This window comes from Myotis daubentonii, chromosome 18 (genome assembly GCF_963259705.1).
Source record: "Myotis daubentonii chromosome 18, mMyoDau2.1, whole genome shotgun sequence".
Taxonomy (NCBI): domain Eukaryota; kingdom Metazoa; phylum Chordata; class Mammalia; order Chiroptera; family Vespertilionidae; genus Myotis; species Myotis daubentonii.
Genome location: NC_081857.1, coordinates 5,950,066 through 5,969,553, shown reverse-complemented (window position 1 = coordinate 5,969,553; position 19,488 = coordinate 5,950,066). Strand labels below are relative to the sequence as shown.

Sequence of the window (19,488 nt, the reverse complement as noted above, 5' to 3'; positions counted from 1 at the left end):
CGACTTCTGCGCATGGGCCACGAAGTTTCAACTGCACTGTCTGTGCGCGCCCGCACGTGGTATTTTGTGGTATTTTGTGGAAGAACCACACTCAAGAGGCCAAAGAGCCTCATGTGGCTCGCGAGCCGCAGTTTGCCGACCACGGACCGTCTAGAAGAGTGCCCAGCCCGCTGGGCTTCTGCAGTGTAAGAAAGAATCTGTGGGGACCTAACCAGTTTGGCCCAGTGGATGGAGCATCAGCCCGCGGACCAAAGGGTCCCAGGTTTAATCCCGGTCAAGGGCATGTACCTTGGTTGCAGGCTTCTCCCCAGCCCGGGCCCGGGCAGGAGGCAACCAGTCAATGTGTTTCTCTCACACCGATGTTTCTCTCCGTCTTTTCCTCTCTTTCCTTTTCTTTATTATTATTATTATTATTATTTTAATATTTTTATTGACTTTTTTTACAGAGTGGAAGGAAGAGGGATAGAGAATTAGAAACATCAAAGAGAGAGAAACCTCAATCAGCTGCCTCCTGCACACCCCCTACTGGGGATGTGCCCACAACCAAGGTACATGCCCTTGACCGGAATCCAACCTGGGACCCTTCAGTCTGCAGGCTGATGCTCTATCCACTGAGCCAAACCAGTTAGGGTTTTTTTTTTAAATTATTGTCTAAAGTTTTACCTATGTCTTTTTTTCCCCCAGTTGGCCACCCCCCCACCCCCATCCCTCTCTTTTCAATGGAAAAATATCCTCAGGGGAGGATTAACAAAACAATAAAGTGTCTGTGGGAAACAGTAATTGGCTAGCAATATATCTATACTAATAAAAGAGAAAAATGGTAATTGGCGTACGACGATACCCTTTTCATTGGCTAATCAGGGCTATATGCAAATTAACTGCCAACTAAGATTGGCAGTTAACTGCCAACAAGATGGTGGTTAATTTGCATATGTAGGCACAATGCAGGGAGGCGAAAGGGAAAGTAGCAAGAAGCCCCCTGCCACTGACAGTGATTGGAAACCCAGGGGGGAGCTAAGAGCTGGGGGGCAGGGCAAAGGCGGCCCTGGGGCCGCCTTTGCCCTGCCCCCCAGCCATGATGGGAGAATCAGGTGCCTTTGCTGCCCTGGCCAGTGATAGCAGGAAGTAGGGGTGGAGCCAGTGATGGGAGCTGGGCACGGTCGAAGCTGGCAGTCCCAGGAGCTAGGGGTCCCTTGCCTGGGCCTAAAGCGAAGCCCACGATCGCGGGGCCACTGCAGCTGTGGGTCCCCGCTGCCCAGGCCGGACGCCTCAGCCAGAGGCGTCAGGCCTGGGCAAGGGGCCGATCCTGTGATTGGAGGGTGATGGGGGTCAACGCCTGAGGGCTTCCCAGTATGTGAGAGGGGGCAGGCTGGGCTGAGGGACACTCCCCCCCCCCCCCACACACACACACACACACCGGGCCCCTAGTTTATGTATAACACAGAAAGCACCTAGAGACTGTAGACATTTTATAGTATCTATTTTTTACCATGTGGCTGACTACTTTCAAGATTATAATAATATTCAGTCTTTTTTTTTTTTTACTTTATTTTTATTGTTGACACTATTGCAGATGTCTCCATTTTCTGCCCTTTTGCCCAACTCCGCCCACCCCACCGCCACTTCCCTCTGGCGATCACCACACTGTATCTGTGTGTATGGGTTATGAATATATGTGCTTTGTCTCATCCCTTCCCCTCCTTTTATCCAGTCTCTCCTTCCCCCTGCCCTCTGACAGCTATCAATCTGTTCCATGTATCCATGCCTCTGTTTCTATTTTGTTCATCAGTTTATTAGATTCCATAAAGTAAGATCATGTGATATTCGTCTTTCTCTGCCTGGCTTACTTGGCTTAGCATAATAATGTCCATTCATGCTGTCGCAAAAGGTAAGAACATTGACAGAATTCAGAATCAGAGGCTGTTTTTGAGCTTATCATATAATTTTCTTTTTATATTCATCATATTTGTGCATTGATATGTTTGTCTAGAGGAATAAATGGTAGCATTTTCAACTTTTAAAAAATATTTCATGGTATTTTATTAAATAGGTATATTTCTAAATATTTACATATTTACAATGATGTATAAATGCCTGTACAAAAATAGAAAAATCTCTGCAGAGCTGTGATTTTAACAACGCTTAATGTTTAACAATGGGGGCCACTTGTGTTAAATTACAGGGAAGACTTTAATTTTTTACATTTTATGCTTTATATTGTTTAAATTTATAAGCGTTAGCAAATGATTGATTTATAAAATTAAAATACAAACTCCAAATCCTATTACCACGTGTTTTCACAACATTTGTGAATAAAAAATTATATTCACAAAGCTTCTGAGGCTGCAGCAAAGGCAGAACACTGGATGTGGTGACGAGCACAAATAGATCTCACTACAAATCCAGATGGGCTCGTACATACAAAATATGCTAACATGGAGCATAACCGCAGTGATGCCTTATGTAACATTGTTTCAATTCTGGTTTGGTAACAGTGAATTCAAATGCGGCGAGTCACATATGGAGAAACAGGAAGATTAATGTAAGTGGTCAGTACCGTCTGAGCAGAAAAGGCACCTGAACCACAGGATGGACACAGCTCTGTATGGAGAAGTCCCACAAGATCACTAACCTTGGGTTTTGTGCACCCTAAGCCCCGCTTTCCCTCGACCCCAAAGTCCTAAGTGCTTTTATCCTGTCCTGTTTCCTCTTAGAAAAAGAAGTTAGAGCGCAATTTGACCCAGGCCTGAAAGAACCAGCAAGCATCAGGTTCTGGTAGCAGAGGCCTTCCCATTTCTTCATTCATGCGGGGTCAGTCTCTGGGGTGGTCTGTTCGGGGCTTGAGCCAACTTTGCCTTCCAGTGGAGGTGGAAATCGTCTCGTGGAGGGCATTCCCCTGGATGGGGCTACTGGACAGCGGATTCCCCAGATCTCTGAAGAACACACTGGTTCTGAGGCCTGGGTCACAGGTGCTTTATAAAGAGCAGGGTCTTCCGTAACTTAAATAGCATCCTCGTAGTCATCATCTGAACTGCTTGCGGTTTTCACTCCAGAGTAGATGGCTGAGGGGTCCTAGAAGCACAGGCACAGGGGTAAGGCCGGAGCAGGGAACACAGGGAGAGCATGCCTCCCAGTGGTTCTCTTCCCAAGCAGCTAAAGGCATGGCGCGCTGTGCAGCACATGAATTAGAAGTTACTGGAAGACTGTGGCCCTGCGGCAGCCGTTTCAGAGGGTCTGCAATCACTGGTGGGCTGCAAAGGTGTACCAATGGCCTGCAAACTGACCCAAACGTACGAGGCCTTCTCTCATTCTTATGGACCATTGCGAGGCAGTCCCAGGGGCTGTCAGGTTTTTTTAAATGTCAGAATTTGGTATTCATAAGCTAAAGGTAGTGTGCCGCCCAGGGGTTTACCAAGGACTTGAATTCTGTCCTGAGACATTTGACTGTCACACCACACTTAACAAAATTGCACCTGCTGTCCCTGCATCCATGAAGAATCAGTATTTCTGCATTTTATGAGAGCATTTTTGTATCATCAAGGATGTTGTGAATTGTTCAAAGTTTAGAAATTACCTATCTTTAATTATAAACATCACGGTTTAGCTTATGAATTTATATTTCTACTAGAGGCCCGGTGCATGAAATACATGCACAGGTAGGGTCCTGGCCAGCAATCGTTCCGCGCTGCCCCCTGGTGGTCAGCACATGTTATAGTGATCAATTGAACTCCCAGTCTCTCAGTTGAATGCCCGAGGGGACACTTTGCATATTAGCCTTTTATGCATGTAGATGTGTTGTTTAGGTAACCTTACAGCACAAAGTTATATGTGTACAGCTTAACAGTATTTCAGTGTAAAGATTTTTAAATAAAAATTTTAGACCGGGAAAATACTACAGTTTAGTCCCAAGTCACCCATATGTCCACGGCCAAAATACATGTATACGCAAGCCTCCCAAATGCCCTTCTACAGGGACACTTGGTTGTTATGACTGAACGTTTTTCTCCCCACTGTGTGAGAAGACAAAGGAGAAGATAGAACATGGGATCATTCATTTTTCCTTAGTGACCATCATTTTAAAAGTATGACACCAGCCCCCAGAAGAAAGAGCCTGGAGGAATTCCAACTCACCTTATCCTGCGTCTGTGTCCTCAGGGATGGTACTGTGAAGAAAAGGGTGCGTGCTATGAGGGTGTACTTACACTTAAAGTCCTTCACTAAGTTAGTTTTAATAAAGGCTTCTTCCTCTCCAGTCTATCGCCCATGGATTTATTTCTCTTACTATTTTTGTCTCGCTATTCTGCCTATCACAAATACACTTCCCTTAGTATGCAGAGAGAAAGGAAGAGCCTGGGGCTAGGAGGATAAGTAGGTCCCTCCTGGCATTTACATCCGGCAGCATTTCTGGGCCCAGCGTGTACCAGGTAGGTCAACAGTAGCAGCTGGACGGCTGTGTCGGGTGCTGCAGGGAGTGCATAGGGCTCGTCACGGAGAAAAGCAGAAGCCACCTGTCCAGGGCTTGCACCTGACTGCAGAGTGAGTGTACACTCCACCGTCAGGCACTGGGTTCTCCTCGAGGCCGGTTCCGGGCCAAAGGCCGGCCCTCAGAGAGGCACAGCGATGCGCAGTCAGCGCCAAGGGCGGAAGCGACCACACAAAAGAGCACAGCAATCCACAGCCCTTTCTTGGTTCCAGGCAAGACAAAAGTCAGAGGAAAATGCGCTCCCTCATGTCTCACCTGCCGCTGATCGCCGCTCCTGTTGCATATGGTACACCAGGGAGTAAACCTCACCTCCACTGACAACATTCACTGAGAGAGGGGAAAGGAGGCGTTACGACACAGTCCCTTCTTCCTGCCATTTAAACTGCTTCAGACGCACCCCCCTCTCAGCCCTGAAGACGGGTGGTCCATCTATTTGGGGAGGTGGCCGGAGCACAGCAGGGCCAGGTTTGACCAGCAGACATGACCCCATGGCCTCTTCCCTGGCTCGCTCTACCTGCCTTGGTCCAGGTGATGGGGAAACCTCACCGTTTTCATATAACGGCGGCTGCTGCACTGGAGCCGTTGCATTCACGTAGGTGGATTCTCGGGGTGGGGGGCTGGGAGGGCTCCTGCAAACACAGAAACACGTGCTATCCGTCTGTACCAGCATTCCAGACACCGCCACCTGAGATTGTGAGTAAGACACTGAATGAGAGGGGCCTGTTGGAAAGAGTTCTAAGTAGAATAGTGATTTCTGGGGAAACCAGCAAGCCACACAGCTGTATGGCAGAAGCCGCAGCCCAGTACAGGGGCTGAGTGAGGCGTGGCAGAGTATCTTTAGGCGTACATTCCGTAAGTGTAAGGTCCTCGGCCGACTGGCTCACTGGCATTGCCCACACCCGGAACAGTGCCTTTCACATTGCGGGTGCTCAGCAAGTACCAAATGGAGAAATATTGACTCTCTCGACATGGAAAGCATGTTCTAGCAGAACAAGGGTCTTGAGGAAAGAAAATAAGATGATTGTCTTGGCGTGTACATGCTACTCTGATTTAGGAGGGGAGGGACACACACCTCTTTTTTGTTGGCATAAACAATAACACACTATAGACCATATCAAGTACATATTGGTATCCCCAGATGAAAGCATTCTAAAAACCTTTCCCTCTTCTAAACTCCTAAAGAACTTTGTCATGAAAATTTTCAGTGTGTTCACTACTCTCTGGCCTGTGTTACAGAAATGTATATTTATCTATGATACTTCACGACTCTCAAAATTTGTATATATTTTCAGGCCTTTTAGCACTCGATGGAATGATTTGCAGACCCTCAGATATTAGTGAACTGACTGAATGAATGCATCAAGTGAGTCAAAGTAATGTAGCTTTCTTATTCTACAGATTTAGTGAAGGCGGTACATTAGGAAGAATGATGAAAGGACTTAAATTAATTTGTTAATATATAAAAGAAGAGGAGGAGCAAATGAATATTCCAAGTTATCAGTGAGGGAACTGTGTGGTGGAAGTTTTGGATATAATAGAAATATGGCTCGGCTGCCGTGGCTCAGTGGTTGAGCATTGACCTATGAACCAGGAGATCACGGTTCAATTCCCGGTCAGGGCACATGCCTGGCTCGATCCCCAGTGTGGGGTGTGCAGGAGGCAGCCAATCAATGATTCTCTCTCATCATTGATGTTTCTATTTCTCTCCCCCTCTTCCTTCCTCTCTGAAGTTAGTAAAATATATCTGTATTTTAATATGAAAAAGCTCCTGAGAGAGGACCATTTAACTTGTATAAAACAGATCTTTCTACGCTGTCCGTGCCGAAAGAGGAAGCAGAGGCTCACCTGGGTGGGTCTTTGGCTGGACGTCTTCCTGAAAGTCAAACACATGAACACATGTCAGTGGGGAACTCTTTTCGCCAATTTTCCTGTGGCGCTTGTGCGGGGCATGTTTCCGTGCCAGCACGCCCATCACAGATGCCACCGTGTGCCCAAGGGACAAACTGGCAGCCATTCAGGCCGGTCCTGCGTTTTGCAGATGAAGAGACTCAGGCCTAGAAGAATTAAGGTAGCTTTCCAATGACAGTGAATACCAAAGCTTAGACTTGAGCTCAAGCCTTCGAACCTTCACATCTATTACATTTTTTGCTTCTGATCTTACAACCACACCACCTAGTTTTATCGCGACAAGATCCTGCAGGGGAGGCACTGCCCAGCCCTATGATAGATGGGGTGAGGCGCCCAAAGATGCAGAAAAAGCTTGTAACGTAAATGAGAAGCTCATAGTGTCTTCTCTTGCCTCATCTCCAACTTGATCAACGGAGACCAAGAAACCAAGATTAAAGGTACAAATAAATATTTAATTGCCAATGGGAGTAAAGTGAAAAACCAAATAACTTGGTACTCTGTTGATGAATACTAGAAGAGAATTGTAGGCTGTGTGGCCAGGTAAAGCCTCCTGGGGGGGAAAATGACATTTAAGCCTGGCCGGTGTGGCTCAGTGGTTGAGCATCGACCTATGAACTAGAAGGTCACGGTTCGATTCCCAGTCACGACACATGCCCGGGTTGCAGGCTCAATCCCCAATGTGGGGCATACAGGAGGCATTCGATCAATGATTCTCTCATCATTGATGTTTATATCCCTTTCCCTTTCTCTCTAAAATCAATTTTAAAAATATGCATTTTTTTAAATGACATTTAAACTGAAAAGTGGAAAAAACCCAGTAATGAGTGGAATTGGAGGAAGGGGGCAGGAGGGCATGTAATTTCAGTCTAAGGTGCATAAGAATTGATGCGTTGACTTTAGTTGGGAGATGGTCAGTATAGCTGGAACTGCTCCCTGTATTTCTCATCCAGTAGCTGATTCGTTATTTAAATAGTTACATTTTCATATAAAATTAAATCACAGAATCATTAGATATCAGCTGGATTTCAACTGATAATACAAAGGGGATAGGAACTTGACTAACATTACATTACTTTAATAGGTGCCGTTCCCTGCTGGGAGTTGTAAGCAGGTCTGCGGGCAGGGTGACGCACGCGATGCATTCATTCTTTGTAGTATACGTGACACCAATGCAGCCTATTTCAGTGAAAACCAAGGTCACGGTAACAGCATACCAATCCCCATAAATACTCACCTACTTTTCTCTTGAGACAACAGCAAAGGAATAGGGCCATAAAGGTGAGACCAAAGCCGCCAAGCAGCCCCTCAAGGATGGGTGGAGCAGGGTTTTCTCTGTCCTCTGCAGGCACTGAGGAGAGAGACCTGTGCCTGAGCTGCCAGGGAGAAGGACTTCGGTTTGGAGAGCAGACGTCTTGAGGCCAAGGCCAGCCCTTCGCAGGGGGCAGGGGCAGTGAGACTTAGTTATCTAGAGACTTGCAGCTCTTCTCAGTGATGAAAGAACCAGAGATGCACCCAGCCACTAGGTCCTCCAGGCCCCTCAGATACACCCCCAGGGCAGCACCACCCACCGAACCCCATCTGGGGTAACACAGCAGCAAAAACACGGCGAGACCCGTGAAACCCTCCCGGGCTGCTGAGAAAGGGACGGTCACCCAGACCGCTCCGTGGGCTGAGCTGTACCTGTGACGCAGAGGGGCACCGCCTCACTACGCTGGGCTCGCCGGCCATTGTCGGCCTCACACGAGTAGTTCCCACAATGTTCTGAGGTCAAAGAGAGGTTCCAGGAGGCTCCTCCTCCGAAGGGGGCTGAGCTGCTCCCCAGGGGGACATCCTCCAGGAAAAACTGGTACAGGATGGGAGGAGAGCCGCTCCCGGCCTCGCAGTGCAGCTCCACCACATCCCCCACCACCGGCGGGGCCCCCGGAGGCTTGGAGGTGAGGACAGGCTGAGACACTGGAACTGAAAAAGATGGTGGGGTGTCTAAGGGGGTGTCGGACAGTGGGGCAGACTCACCATCTCTTCCCTCAGGGGCTCGGCCCCCCTGAGCTTCCTCCGGATGCCCCCGAGGAAACAGGGGTCCCGTGTGCCCGCTCCTGCCAGCTGATGGGCAGGGGCACTTACTTCTGACCGCGATGCTCACGAGCCCGCTGAGGCTGGGGCCATAGCCGTTGTCCGCTGCGCAGTAATAGGTCTCGGCGTCCTGCTCGCTCACCGCAGGAATCTCAAACTCCGCCGTCAGGGAGGGCTGGGTCTTGGCTCCCAGGTTTAAGCCCAGGGCCCCTCGGTACCACCGGAAGGTGATGTCCCCTGTCCCCCCCGTGGCCATGCAGACAAGAGCCAGCTTCTCTCCCTCCATCACATGGCCCCCTGGGGGCTGTGTCGCCAAGCTCACATTGTAGACAGGGACTCCTGCCAAACACAAATGACACGTGAGCCCTGAGGAGGAGTTTCAGGGGCAGGAGTGAGGATGACTGTCCTGGGGAAAAGGCGTTGGATAAAGTCAATCATTTATGTAGTTTAATTATGGGGGTGTGGGGCCGAGGGTTCTGCTGATTTGAAATTGGCGTTGTTTGGGTTCATGGTGGTAGGATAAGAAGGCACCATAATATCACCATGGAGGGTGCAGCATCACCTCCCGCCCTAGGACCATGGACCTCCCACCGCCCCATGTCTCTCAAACACTCATTCCTCACGGCACAAAAGCTACTGGTTAATATCGCGTGTTGCAGATCAGACTGCCTGGGTTTGAGTGGTGCTTCCAACTCTGTGCTGGAACAGGGCCTGCTGTCTAGGTTGGTGTGTGTGTGTGTGTGTGTGTGTGTGTGTGTGTGTGGTGTGTGTGTGGTGTGGTGTGTGTGTGTGGTGTGGTGTGTGTGTATGGTGTGTGTGTGTGTATGGTGTGTGTGTGTATGGTGTGTGTGTGTGTATGGTGTGTGTGTGTATGGTGTGGTGTGTGTGTAGGGTGTGTGTGTGTGTGTGGTGTGTAGGGTATGTGTGTGTGTGGTGTGGTGTGTGTGTGTGTGTGTGTGGTGTGGTGTGTGTGTAGGGTGTGTGTGTGTGGTGTGGTGTGTGTGTGTGTGTGTGGTGTGGTGTGTGTGTAGGGTGTGTGTGTGTGTGTGTGTGGTGTGGTGTGTGTGTATGGTGTGTGTGTGTGTGGTGTGGTGTGTGTGTGTGGTGTGGTGTGTGTGTGTATGGTGTGTGTGTGTATTGTGTGTGTGTGTGTGTGGTGTGTGGAGGGGGTTTGTGGTGTGTGTAGTGTGTGTGTGGTGTGTGTGTGGTGTGTTTGTGGTGTGTGTGGTGTGTGTGTGGTGTGTTTGTGGTGTGTGTGGTGTGTGTGCTATGTGTGTGTGGTGTGTGGTGTGTGCGTGGTATGTTTGTGATGTGTGTGTGGTGTGTTTGTGGTGTGTGTGATGTGTGTGTGTGTGGTGTGTGTGTGTGTATGGTGTGGGGAGGTGGGGGGGTTGTGGGGTGTGTGTGTGTGTGTATGGTGTGGGGGTGTGGAGGGGGTGGGTGGGACGTGTGTGTGTGGTATGTGTTTTGTGTGTGTAGTATGTGGTGTGTGTGGTGTGTGTATGTGGTATGTGGTGTGTGGTGTGTGGTGTGTGGTGTGTGTGTGTGTTCCACCATCACCAATGGTGACTGTGAGCAGGTCTGGGAAGCCCAGGCATCTGGAGAACAGCTGCTTTATGGCGCAATGGACACATCTTTGTCTGAGAATGAAAGGGTATCAGAAGCATCGGCCCTGACTTGCAATAACATCTGTGATTTTGAATCAGAAAACACCTTTTCTATCTTTAAAAACCAGGCCCACACTTTTCTTCCATTAGCCCATCTGTAATAGCCTATTCCACAAAGCCTTCTCGTGCAACCTCGGTCATCTTTCTCTCTTCTCAGTATTTTTATTAATAGCCCTTCCTATACAACAGCACCCTCTATTTCACCGTAGTTGTTCAAAGTGCTGAGTGAGCAACAGCTGCTTGTACCAGGGACCATGTATTGTGTAGATTTTCTCCACTCTCTCCCGCAGAGTGAAGACGCACAATCAAATTTGTCTAAATAGTCTTCTGCTCGCTTGAATGGGAATAGCAAGGGGAAGGGAGGACCCCTAAGGACTCGCCTAGAGAGAGCAGCTCAGGAGCAGAACAGAACAGTGAGCACAGCCCAGGCTCACGCCCCCCCCCCCCCGAGCACCCAGCAGAGGGGCCCAGTGACACTCACCCTGCACATCTATCTGGACTCTCCGGCTCCGTATGACTCTAAGGCCCTCTGCCTGAGCTTCACACCAGTAGGACCCGGAATCTCTCCTCTTCAGGGCAGTGACCTGGAGCTCCGAGGAGTTGTTCCAGCTCCGCCCCAGGGCAGTGCCCTCTTTGAAGAAGGAGAACTGGAGCGGGACGCCTAACTTCGGTGTGGGGAGCTGGGTCTTACAGGTCAGGGCCATTGCGTTCCCCTCCATGGGCCGTGGAGGGCTGACTGTCAAAAGCAGCGCTAGGGAGAAGGATTAAACACACATTCCAGGGCAATGGCATTCAGTCATTTTGTATTCTTAGCATTTGAAACAAGACTGAGAATCTGCCCTAGCTGGTGTGGCTCAGTGGATAGAGCGGCAGCCTGTGGACTGAAGGGTCCTGGGTTTGATTCCGGTCAAGGACACATGCCTGGGATTCAGGCTTGATCCCCAGTAGAGGGTGTGCAGGAGGCAGCTGATCAATGATTCTCTCTCATCATTGATATTTCTCTCTCCTTCTCCCTTCCTCTCTGAAATCAAGAAAAATAAGAAAAGAGTGAGAACCAGCCAACTGGACACACGGATCACATCACCACCCACACGTGGTCCATGGGCTTTCTTCTGCCATCTGCTCACCCCCAGCACCTGCCTCTGTGTGGCATCGCCTCCTACCACAGGCAGCCCTTACCTTTGACTCGGTCCTTTCTCACTGAAGTTTCTATCCATGACCTAAGAGCAGCCTTTCTGGAGACCATGCCGGGATCCTGACCACTGCCATTGCAGCTGGCGTTGGGGAAGACAACGCTTGAAGTCGTCGGAAAAGCAAATATATTTCAACCATCCTTGTTGTAGGCCTTAGTGGCTAATTTCTTCTGTCTCCGTTCCCCTGACATCTCAGACTATCTCTTTCCAAGACAGAATATAAAACCTGGTGGATCTGGGAAAGACTTAGAGAAACTCACTTCCTTCTTTACCTATTCTCTTCTGCCCTTATTATTGTAATGAAAAAAGCAGGCATGTACTTGCTTAGAAATGTCCTCCATCCACACATCTGCACAGCCTGTGTTCTGAGACTTTTTTTTACTTTTTTTCATATATTTATGTCTGTTTGTTTGTGGGGGTGTTTCTTTTTTTTCCCTTTTTTTCTTGTGAGACTTCTTGACAAGCCCCTTTAGAAGCCATGTTTACAAGGAGAAAATTTAACCCATATCTTGAGCCTCGGGGGTGTATGTTTTTGCCTTAAGAGCATTTTCCTGGATGAATTTAAAGATGGTTATATTTGTATTCTGCTTTCATCTCATCTCCTCATGGCAGGAAGGAAAGAGGTATTTCTTAAAACTTTCCAAATAGTAGAGGCTCTGAGGGTTGAATAAACAAGCCCCTGAATGTCCAGTGCTCTCAGGGATTTTGATGTTTCATGGGCTGATGCATCTTTAATTCACCAGCTAAAAATGCCAAGTGTTCCAGATCCCCGGGGGGGGGGGGGTATTTCTGGTTTGATATCTGTAATCTTTACCCTGGAATGCTGTGCCTTGGGACTTGCAGAACATCAGTTCCAGAATGATGCGACAAGATTTGCCCATGCTGGGGGGTGGGATGCCCTGCACAGTGGAGTCACTTTCTCTCCTTGGATAACTGCAGTCCCTAGAGGCCTGAGGAGCAGCACAGCTGTAGGGCCTGAGCAGAAAAGGGAAGGAAAAAGGTACCTGGGCACCTGTAGGCCACTTTTCTGAGTGAGCCTGGGTTGGGGATGGAGTAGGACATCAGAAAGAGCAGTCTTCAAGGATTTGGAGCTCAATCTTACAGCTTGGAGCTTATTTCAAATTAGAGGTCCGGTGCACAAATTTGCGCATGGGTGGGGTCCCTCAGCCTGGCCAGTGATTGAGGCCCATTGGGGCCATCTTGCCCAGTCCTGATCAGGGCCAGTAGCACAGGCCGGGACCACAGGAGGTTGGCCAGCCACCATGGAAGGTTGCTGTGGGAGCACACTGACCACCAGGGGGCAGCTCCTGTGTTGAGCATCTACCCACTGGTGGTCAGTGCACATCATAGCTACTGGCCGGTCGTCCAGTCGTCTGGTGGTAATGGTCACTTAGGCTTTTATATAGAGAGATAATTCTCAGGCACAGAGGCTCCATGGGAAATTCCTGGTGGCAGAAGCTTTCACCTTGGGTGTGGCTTAGGCTAGGACTAGGTGCCTGTGTGGCTTTTCGGAGGAAAGACAGGGCCAAGAATAAGACACCGTGGCATTAGCACAGACTCAGACAAACACCAGGTGAGGGACCCAGCCGGAGGAGTCGGCTCTGAGTATCTCCCATCATAGGAACCCTAATCTGGGGTTCCCTCGCTGATGGGACAGGACAGCCTCGTTTAACCCTGTACTTAGTATTTTATGTACAAAAAGAGAGTTCTGACACATATTACATTTAAACACACTTCAGTGAAATATTTCTTCTGGGGGGAAATGATCTCCTCTCTCCATCTGGTAAAGGTAAGACCTTACGCGAGGATCAAAACAATGAAGTAAGTTTGCAGAAATCAGAGTCTGAGAAAGAAACCACGCTGGGTAACTGCTGTGGCAGCAGCTCAGCTAACACTGGGAAGGGGCTGGCAGCATTGTTTTATGTTGCGCGTGGCCCAGGGCTGGCTGTGACGGTGTTCTCTGTGGGTATGTGGCTCCTTTCTCCCTCCTGGCGTAACACCCAGCTGAGGAGTACACTGGGGCCTCAGAGCCCCTGAGGCTGCGAGGGCAGAGATTCTTCTAAAATCAGTCTTTGAGGGAGGGTGGCTGGGTGGGAGGTAATCAACCAAAGACCTTGTATGCATATATGCATAACCTGTGGACACAGACAGTGGGGTGGTGAGGGCCTGGGGTGGGGCGTGGGGGCGGGCTGGAGGGAGTCAATGGGGAAAAAGGGGAGCATATGTAATACTTTCAACAATAAAGAATTCTGAAAAAAATTGTTATATCAATAAAATAAAATCAATCTTTGACACCCATGACTTCTGTGTGCAAGCAGCATATCCCTCCCTCAGCTGGGACTTCCCGGGGGAAAAAAAAAAGACTGTGGTTTTGAGGGAAGACCAACACCTGCTCCCCGAGCTGAACATGCAAATATCAGGTACAGAAACAAATGTGAACACCGCAGCCTAGGCCCGAATGAGCCACGGTTGTTTATACACCTCGGTAGCTGTCACCAATGTCAGACAGCCACTCACTGGCCTCCGGGGTTGGCCCACGTGTCAAGGTACCCACCGACCATGAAGAAGAAAGGGAAGTGCAACTCACCTGTTGGTTCACAGGGCTGACCTGGGAGAGAATTCGGCAGAGGTCAGTGCGGAACACCAAATCCAAAACCCATGCCAAGTTTAATTTTCCCAAGAGTTTCCCAACAACAGACCCTCCCTCCCTGCGCCCTCCCCCACATCTTTCCCTTCCTCTTCCTTCACTCTTTCTCTCTTCCCTTTCTTCTCTTCTTTCCTCCCTTCCTCCTGAGTTTTACCCTTCCTTCCTTCTTTTCTTCTTTCTCTCCATTCCTTTTCTCACATTCCACATCACCCATAAGACACCTGCCCATAAACAACACATAGTTCATTTTATGATTATAAAGCAACTTCCAAGAGCTTCTCTCATGTATAATTGCACGATGGTGCCTTTGTTTTAGAACTACTTAGCAGCTCCCTTCTTCAAGCCGCCCGTTTCCAGGCCCTCCTCTCAAAGGTCCGGATGGCCCAGCTCTAATGCTGCCTCATGTAACGGTAGCCAGGACAGGACAGTGGGGAGGCTCAGGGCCTGATAATCACTAAAACGGCACCTCCTGTGGGAACGAAGGCTTTACAGCCCGATGGCATTGGTAAGAGGCTCTTCCTCTTACACGTTGTGTCACCCCGAGAAAAAGGTTTCATCTCTCTGTACTTTCCTTTTCTGAAATAAATGGAGACAATAACAGACTTGCCTCATAGAGTTTTGTGAGAATTAAATAAGTTGATAGCCATAAAATGCTTAGAATAGTGCCTAGAATTTATTCAGCATTCAGTAAATATTATCTCATTATTATTGTCATCTATTTAAGCCCATGTTTAGTCTGAGGTGCCTTCTTTTTTTTAGGTTAAATGTTTATTATTTAAGAAATTAGTTCCGACCTGACCGGTTTGGCTCAGTGGATAGAGCATCGGCCTGCGGACTCAAGGGTCCCAGGTTCAATTCCGGTCAAGGTCATGTACCTCGGTTGCGGGCACATCCCCAGTGGGGGATGTGCAGGGGGCAGCTGATCCATGTTTCTCTATCATTGATGTTTCTAACTCTCTATCCCTCTTCCTTCCTCTCTGTAAAAAAATCAATAAAATATATTTTTTTAAAAAAATTAGTTCCTCGGGGTAGAAGAAAAGAATAGATAAAGGCTTACATGAAAATCACACTTTCTGCCAAAACCGGTTTGGCTCAGTGGATAGAGCATTAGCCTGCAGACTGAAGGGTCCCAGGTTTGATTCCAGTCAAGGGCATGTACCTGTGTTGCGGGCACATCCCCAGTAGGAGGTGTGCAGGAGGCAGCTGATCGATGTTTCTCTCTCATCGATGTTTCTAACTCTCTATCCCTCTCCCTTCCTCTCTGTAAAAAATCAATAAAAAATATATTTTTTTAAAAAAAAGAAAATCACAGTTTCTTTATTCATCTATACAACAAATACTATATACGAGGCATTGTAGATGGCACTTACGTTACAGGAATAAAGATGAATGGTAGTCTTTGTTGTCAGAATTTTACATTTCAGTGGAAGAAAGTCAATTAAAAATAAACATATGGCATGGTTTCAGAGAGTGATTAGCGCCATAAGAAAAATAGGGAGAACCAAGATGGCAGCATAGGTTAACGCCGGAGTTTGCTGCTTTGAACAACTACTTCAAAAGTGAACCCAAAATCGGAAGGGACATCACCCAGAACCACAGGAACGCTGGCTGAGTGGAAGTCCTACAACTAGGAGGAAAGAGAAATGCACACGGACACTCAGAGGAGGCACAGTGCTGAAGTCAAATTCTGAGGTGCGGAGTGCGCCCAGCGGGCTGGCGGCGGAGGGCGAGGTTGGCGTTTTCAATCGGGAGGGAGTTGCAGACTCTGAGCTCCAGATACAGGCGAGTCTTTAGGGACCCAGACTCAAACGGGAGAAGCGGGACTGTCTGGCTTCGGTCAGAGGAGTGCAGCTTTCTCTCCCAGCTTTGCAGCGGGTGCTGGGACTCAGAGAGGCAGAGCCCCTGGGGACAGGACTGAGAGCCGCCATAACTGCTCTCTCCGGCCCACCCTGTTGATCCTGTGCGACCCGCCCCGCCCAAGCCCTGCACAGAGGCATTTGCCGGATAGCCTCAGGCAAAGGCTAGATTAGCACCTCCCTAGAGGACAGAAGTTCTCTCACTGCTGACACAGCTGATTCTCATAGCCACTTGGCCTGGAGGTCAAACCCTCCCTGGGATTAGCTACAACAATCAAGATTTAACTATAAGACTGCGAACAAAGACCACTAGGGGGTGCACCAAGGAAGCATAACAAAATTCGGAGACAAAGAAACAGGACAAAATTGTCAAAGGAAGATATAGAGTTCAGAACCACACTTTTAAGGTCTCTCAAGAACTGTTTAGAAGCTGCCGATAAACTTAATGAGATCTACACGAAAACTAATAAGACCCTCAATCTTATATTGGGGAACCAACTAGAAATTAAGCATACACGGACTGAAATAACGAATATTATACAGACGCCCGACAGCAGACCAGAGGAGCGCAAGAATCAAGTCAATGATTTGAAATGCGAGGAAGCAAAAAACATCCAACCGGAAAAGCAAAATGAAAAAAGAATCCAAAAATGCGAGGATAGTGTAAGGAGCCTCTGGGACAGCTTCAAGCGTACCAACATCAGAATTATAGGGGTGCCAGAAGATGAGAGAGAGCAAGATATTGAAAACCTATCTGAAGAAATAATGACAGAAAACTTCCCCCACCTGGTGAAAGAAATGGACTTACAGGTCCAAGAAGCACGGAGAACCCCAAACAAAAGGAATCCAAAGAGGACCACACCAAGACACATCATCATTAAAATGCCAAGAGCAAAAGATAAAGAGAGAATCTTAAAAACAGCAAGAGAAAGAAACTCAGTTACCTATAAGGGAATACCCATACGACTGTCAGCTGATTTCTCAACAGAAACTTTGCAGGCCAGAAGGGAGTGGCAAGAAATATTCAAAGTGATGAATACCAAGAACCTACAACCAAGATTACTTTATCCAGCAAAGCTATCATTCAGAATTGAAGGTCAGATAAAGAGCTTCACAGATAAGGAAAAGCTAAAGGAGTTCATCACCACCAAACCAGGATTATATGAAATGCTGAAAGGTATCCTTTAAGAAGAGGAAGAGGAAGAAAAAGGTAAAGATACAAATTATGAACAACAAATATGCATCTATCAACAAGTGAATCTAAGAATCAAGTGAATAAATAATCTGATGAACAGAATGAACTGGTGAATATAATAGAATCAGGGACATAGAAAGGGAATGGACTGACTATTCTTGGGGGGGAAAGGGGTGTGGGAGATGTGGGAAGAGACTGGACAAAAATCGTGCACCTATGGATGAGGACAGTGGGTGGGGAGTGAGGGTGGAGGGTGGGGCGGGAACTGGGAGGAGGGGAGTTATGGGGGGGGGGGAAAGAGGAACAAATGTAATAATCTGAACAATAAAGATTTAATTTAAAAAAAAAAGAAAAATAAATCAGAGAAATAAGTTACTGATGATCTCATGATGGTCTTGACTATTTAGATAGATGTCAATCCAGGAGAAACCTAAGTGAAATTAGGGTGAAAGCCTACTGAGTATTTGGAAACGATCATTTCTGGAAGGGACGCAGCGCCTACAAAGACGTTAAGACGGCATCACCTTTCCCACGGCGGGATAGGAAGGCCAGCGCATCCGGAATCGACCCGGTGGACCGACAGTGGTTGGTACCGGTGTGAGAGAAGTAAGCAGGAGCCCGTCGGGGGGTCTCTGGACTCGGTAATAGTTTGGGATTTTATTTTAGACTAGCAGCCTGATTGTGCCTTTGGTATGAAGTCACATGCAGCTGCTCAGGCACAGGTGTGAAGCATGCAGAACCCTGTGTTAATCAGGAGACTGCTGTAGGGGAAGAGAGATGAAGGTGTATGCAACAGAGTATTGTGATGGATAGAGTCTAAGGTGACTACTGTGAGAAGAGAGGATGCAGAGCGTAGTAATTGACAATGGAAAAGTAATGTTGGGGAGTTGAAGACACATTGGAGACCGAGCATTAGAGAACGTGAGCTGGAGATACAGTCTGTTAGTTGTGTGGGGAAGGGGGCTGATGCTGAAAACAACGATTTTGGAAACAGGGCAGTTGTTAGCAATGCTCTAGGGATTGATGGTAGGAATGGAAGGTCATAAAAAGATAAAGAAAAACAATGTTTATAGTAAGAAGGGCAAAGAACTGAGAGACCAATTTGTGGTACAAACTATCTTTGTGGCTATTGAAAAATACCAAAAACAAAATCATCCATTAAAAGTAGAAAGACATGCCCTAGGCAGTTTGGCTCAGTGGATAGAGCATCTGCCTGCGGACCAAAGGTTCCCAGGTTCGATTCCGGTCAAGGGCACGTACCATGGTTGCAGGCTCCTCCCTGGCCTGGGTCTTGGTCAGGGCTCGCGCAGGAGGCAACCAATCGATGTGTTCCTCTCACATCGATGTTTCTCTGTCTTTCCCTCTCTCTCCCACTCTCTCTAAAAACTAATGGAAAAATATCCTCAGGTGAGGATTAACAACAACAATTAAAAAAAAAAAAGTAGAAAGACAGCTTGGCTGCTATGGCTCACTGGTTGAGCATCAACCTATGAACCAGGAGGTCAGGGTTTGATTCTCAGGGCACATGCCCAGGTTGTAGGCTCCATGCCCAGCGTGGGGCAAGCAGGAGACAGCCAATCAATGACTCTCTGTCATCATTGATGTTTCTAACTCTCTCCTCCTCCCTTCCTCTCTGAAATCAATAAAGAATATATAAAAATAAATAAATGAAAGTAGAAAGACAGACGGTGAACACATCCTATGAGATAAAAGCTAAAATGATCATTTCCTTTTTAAAAATCTGGCTTTCCTGTATCTACCACTTGCTGCCTGACCCCACCCTCAGTTGGAAGTAGAGATCTAAGCATCCTTGAGCATAGCCAGGCAGACTCTTCTGCTGAGAGTCCCACAGCTCTATAGAAGACAGAGCCCCCGTGTGACGGAATCCCAGACTCTGCGTGGTCCTACTCACCACAGAGCAACAGCAAGAGCTTCAGCAACATGAGGACAGGGCCAGGGGCTGTAATCTGAGATGCTCTCTCACCGAAAAAAGCATTCACCTCAGAGTGAAGAGGTGAATTCCTCAGATGTTTGAGGAAGTCGGGACCGGAAGTCACCCTGCAGTGCAAGTCTACAAAAATAGAAGAAGAAACAGGGGTGCTCCAATGGCCAGTTTCTATTTATTTTCTGTTCTGTAGAGGCTGAGGAGATGAAAGGTGCCCTGCCAAGCTTCAGTCAGGACGCCAAGGGCCAGCCAGGGACAGCCACTGGTAACGACTTGCATGAGAGAACCTCCCGGAAGGCCAGGGGCCAGCACACCATGTGGCCAGATTTGGACAAAACCAGAGCAAAATCCAACAAACTCTACAAAGAACAGGTTGAAAGGGTACTAGTAATAGCTGCAGGCTCAAAAATATGTGGAGAAGAACTCCACTTTTTAAATCTTTTCTTTATTTGTTCATTTATATTTTTTTTTCTTCATTTATTTTCTCTTTACTATTTCTGTTTTATCTCTTATTTATCTCTTCT

At 47.9% G+C, this 19,488-nt stretch overlaps 1 protein-coding gene across 2 annotated transcripts; it reads right to left on the bottom strand.

Moving 5' to 3' along the window:
* Window positions 1-1,856: 1,856 nt before the first annotated feature.
* FCRL1 (Fc receptor like 1) lies at window positions 1,857-19,103 on the bottom strand. 2 transcript variants are annotated; one of them, XM_059673291.1, is made up of 11 exons: window positions 18,932-19,102; window positions 13,909-13,929; window positions 10,610-10,879; window positions 8,513-8,800; window positions 8,072-8,350; window positions 7,626-7,739; window positions 6,329-6,356; window positions 5,030-5,112; window positions 4,739-4,810; window positions 4,132-4,163; window positions 1,858-3,072 (listed from the first exon to the last, which is right to left on the bottom strand). In XM_059673291.1, exons 1-11 carry the CDS (start codon window positions 18,960-18,962, stop codon window positions 3,001-3,003), a joined length of 1,290 nt encoding a protein of 429 aa, XP_059529274.1. In that variant the 5' UTR covers window positions 18,963-19,102; the 3' UTR covers window positions 1,858-3,000. The 2 variants fall into 2 exon arrangements, with proteins under 2 accessions (XP_059529275.1, XP_059529274.1); XM_059673292.1 differs by lacking the exon at window positions 13,909-13,929 and having other exon boundaries at window positions 1,857-3,072; window positions 18,932-19,103.
* Between the last annotated feature and the right edge of the window lie 385 nt (window positions 19,104-19,488).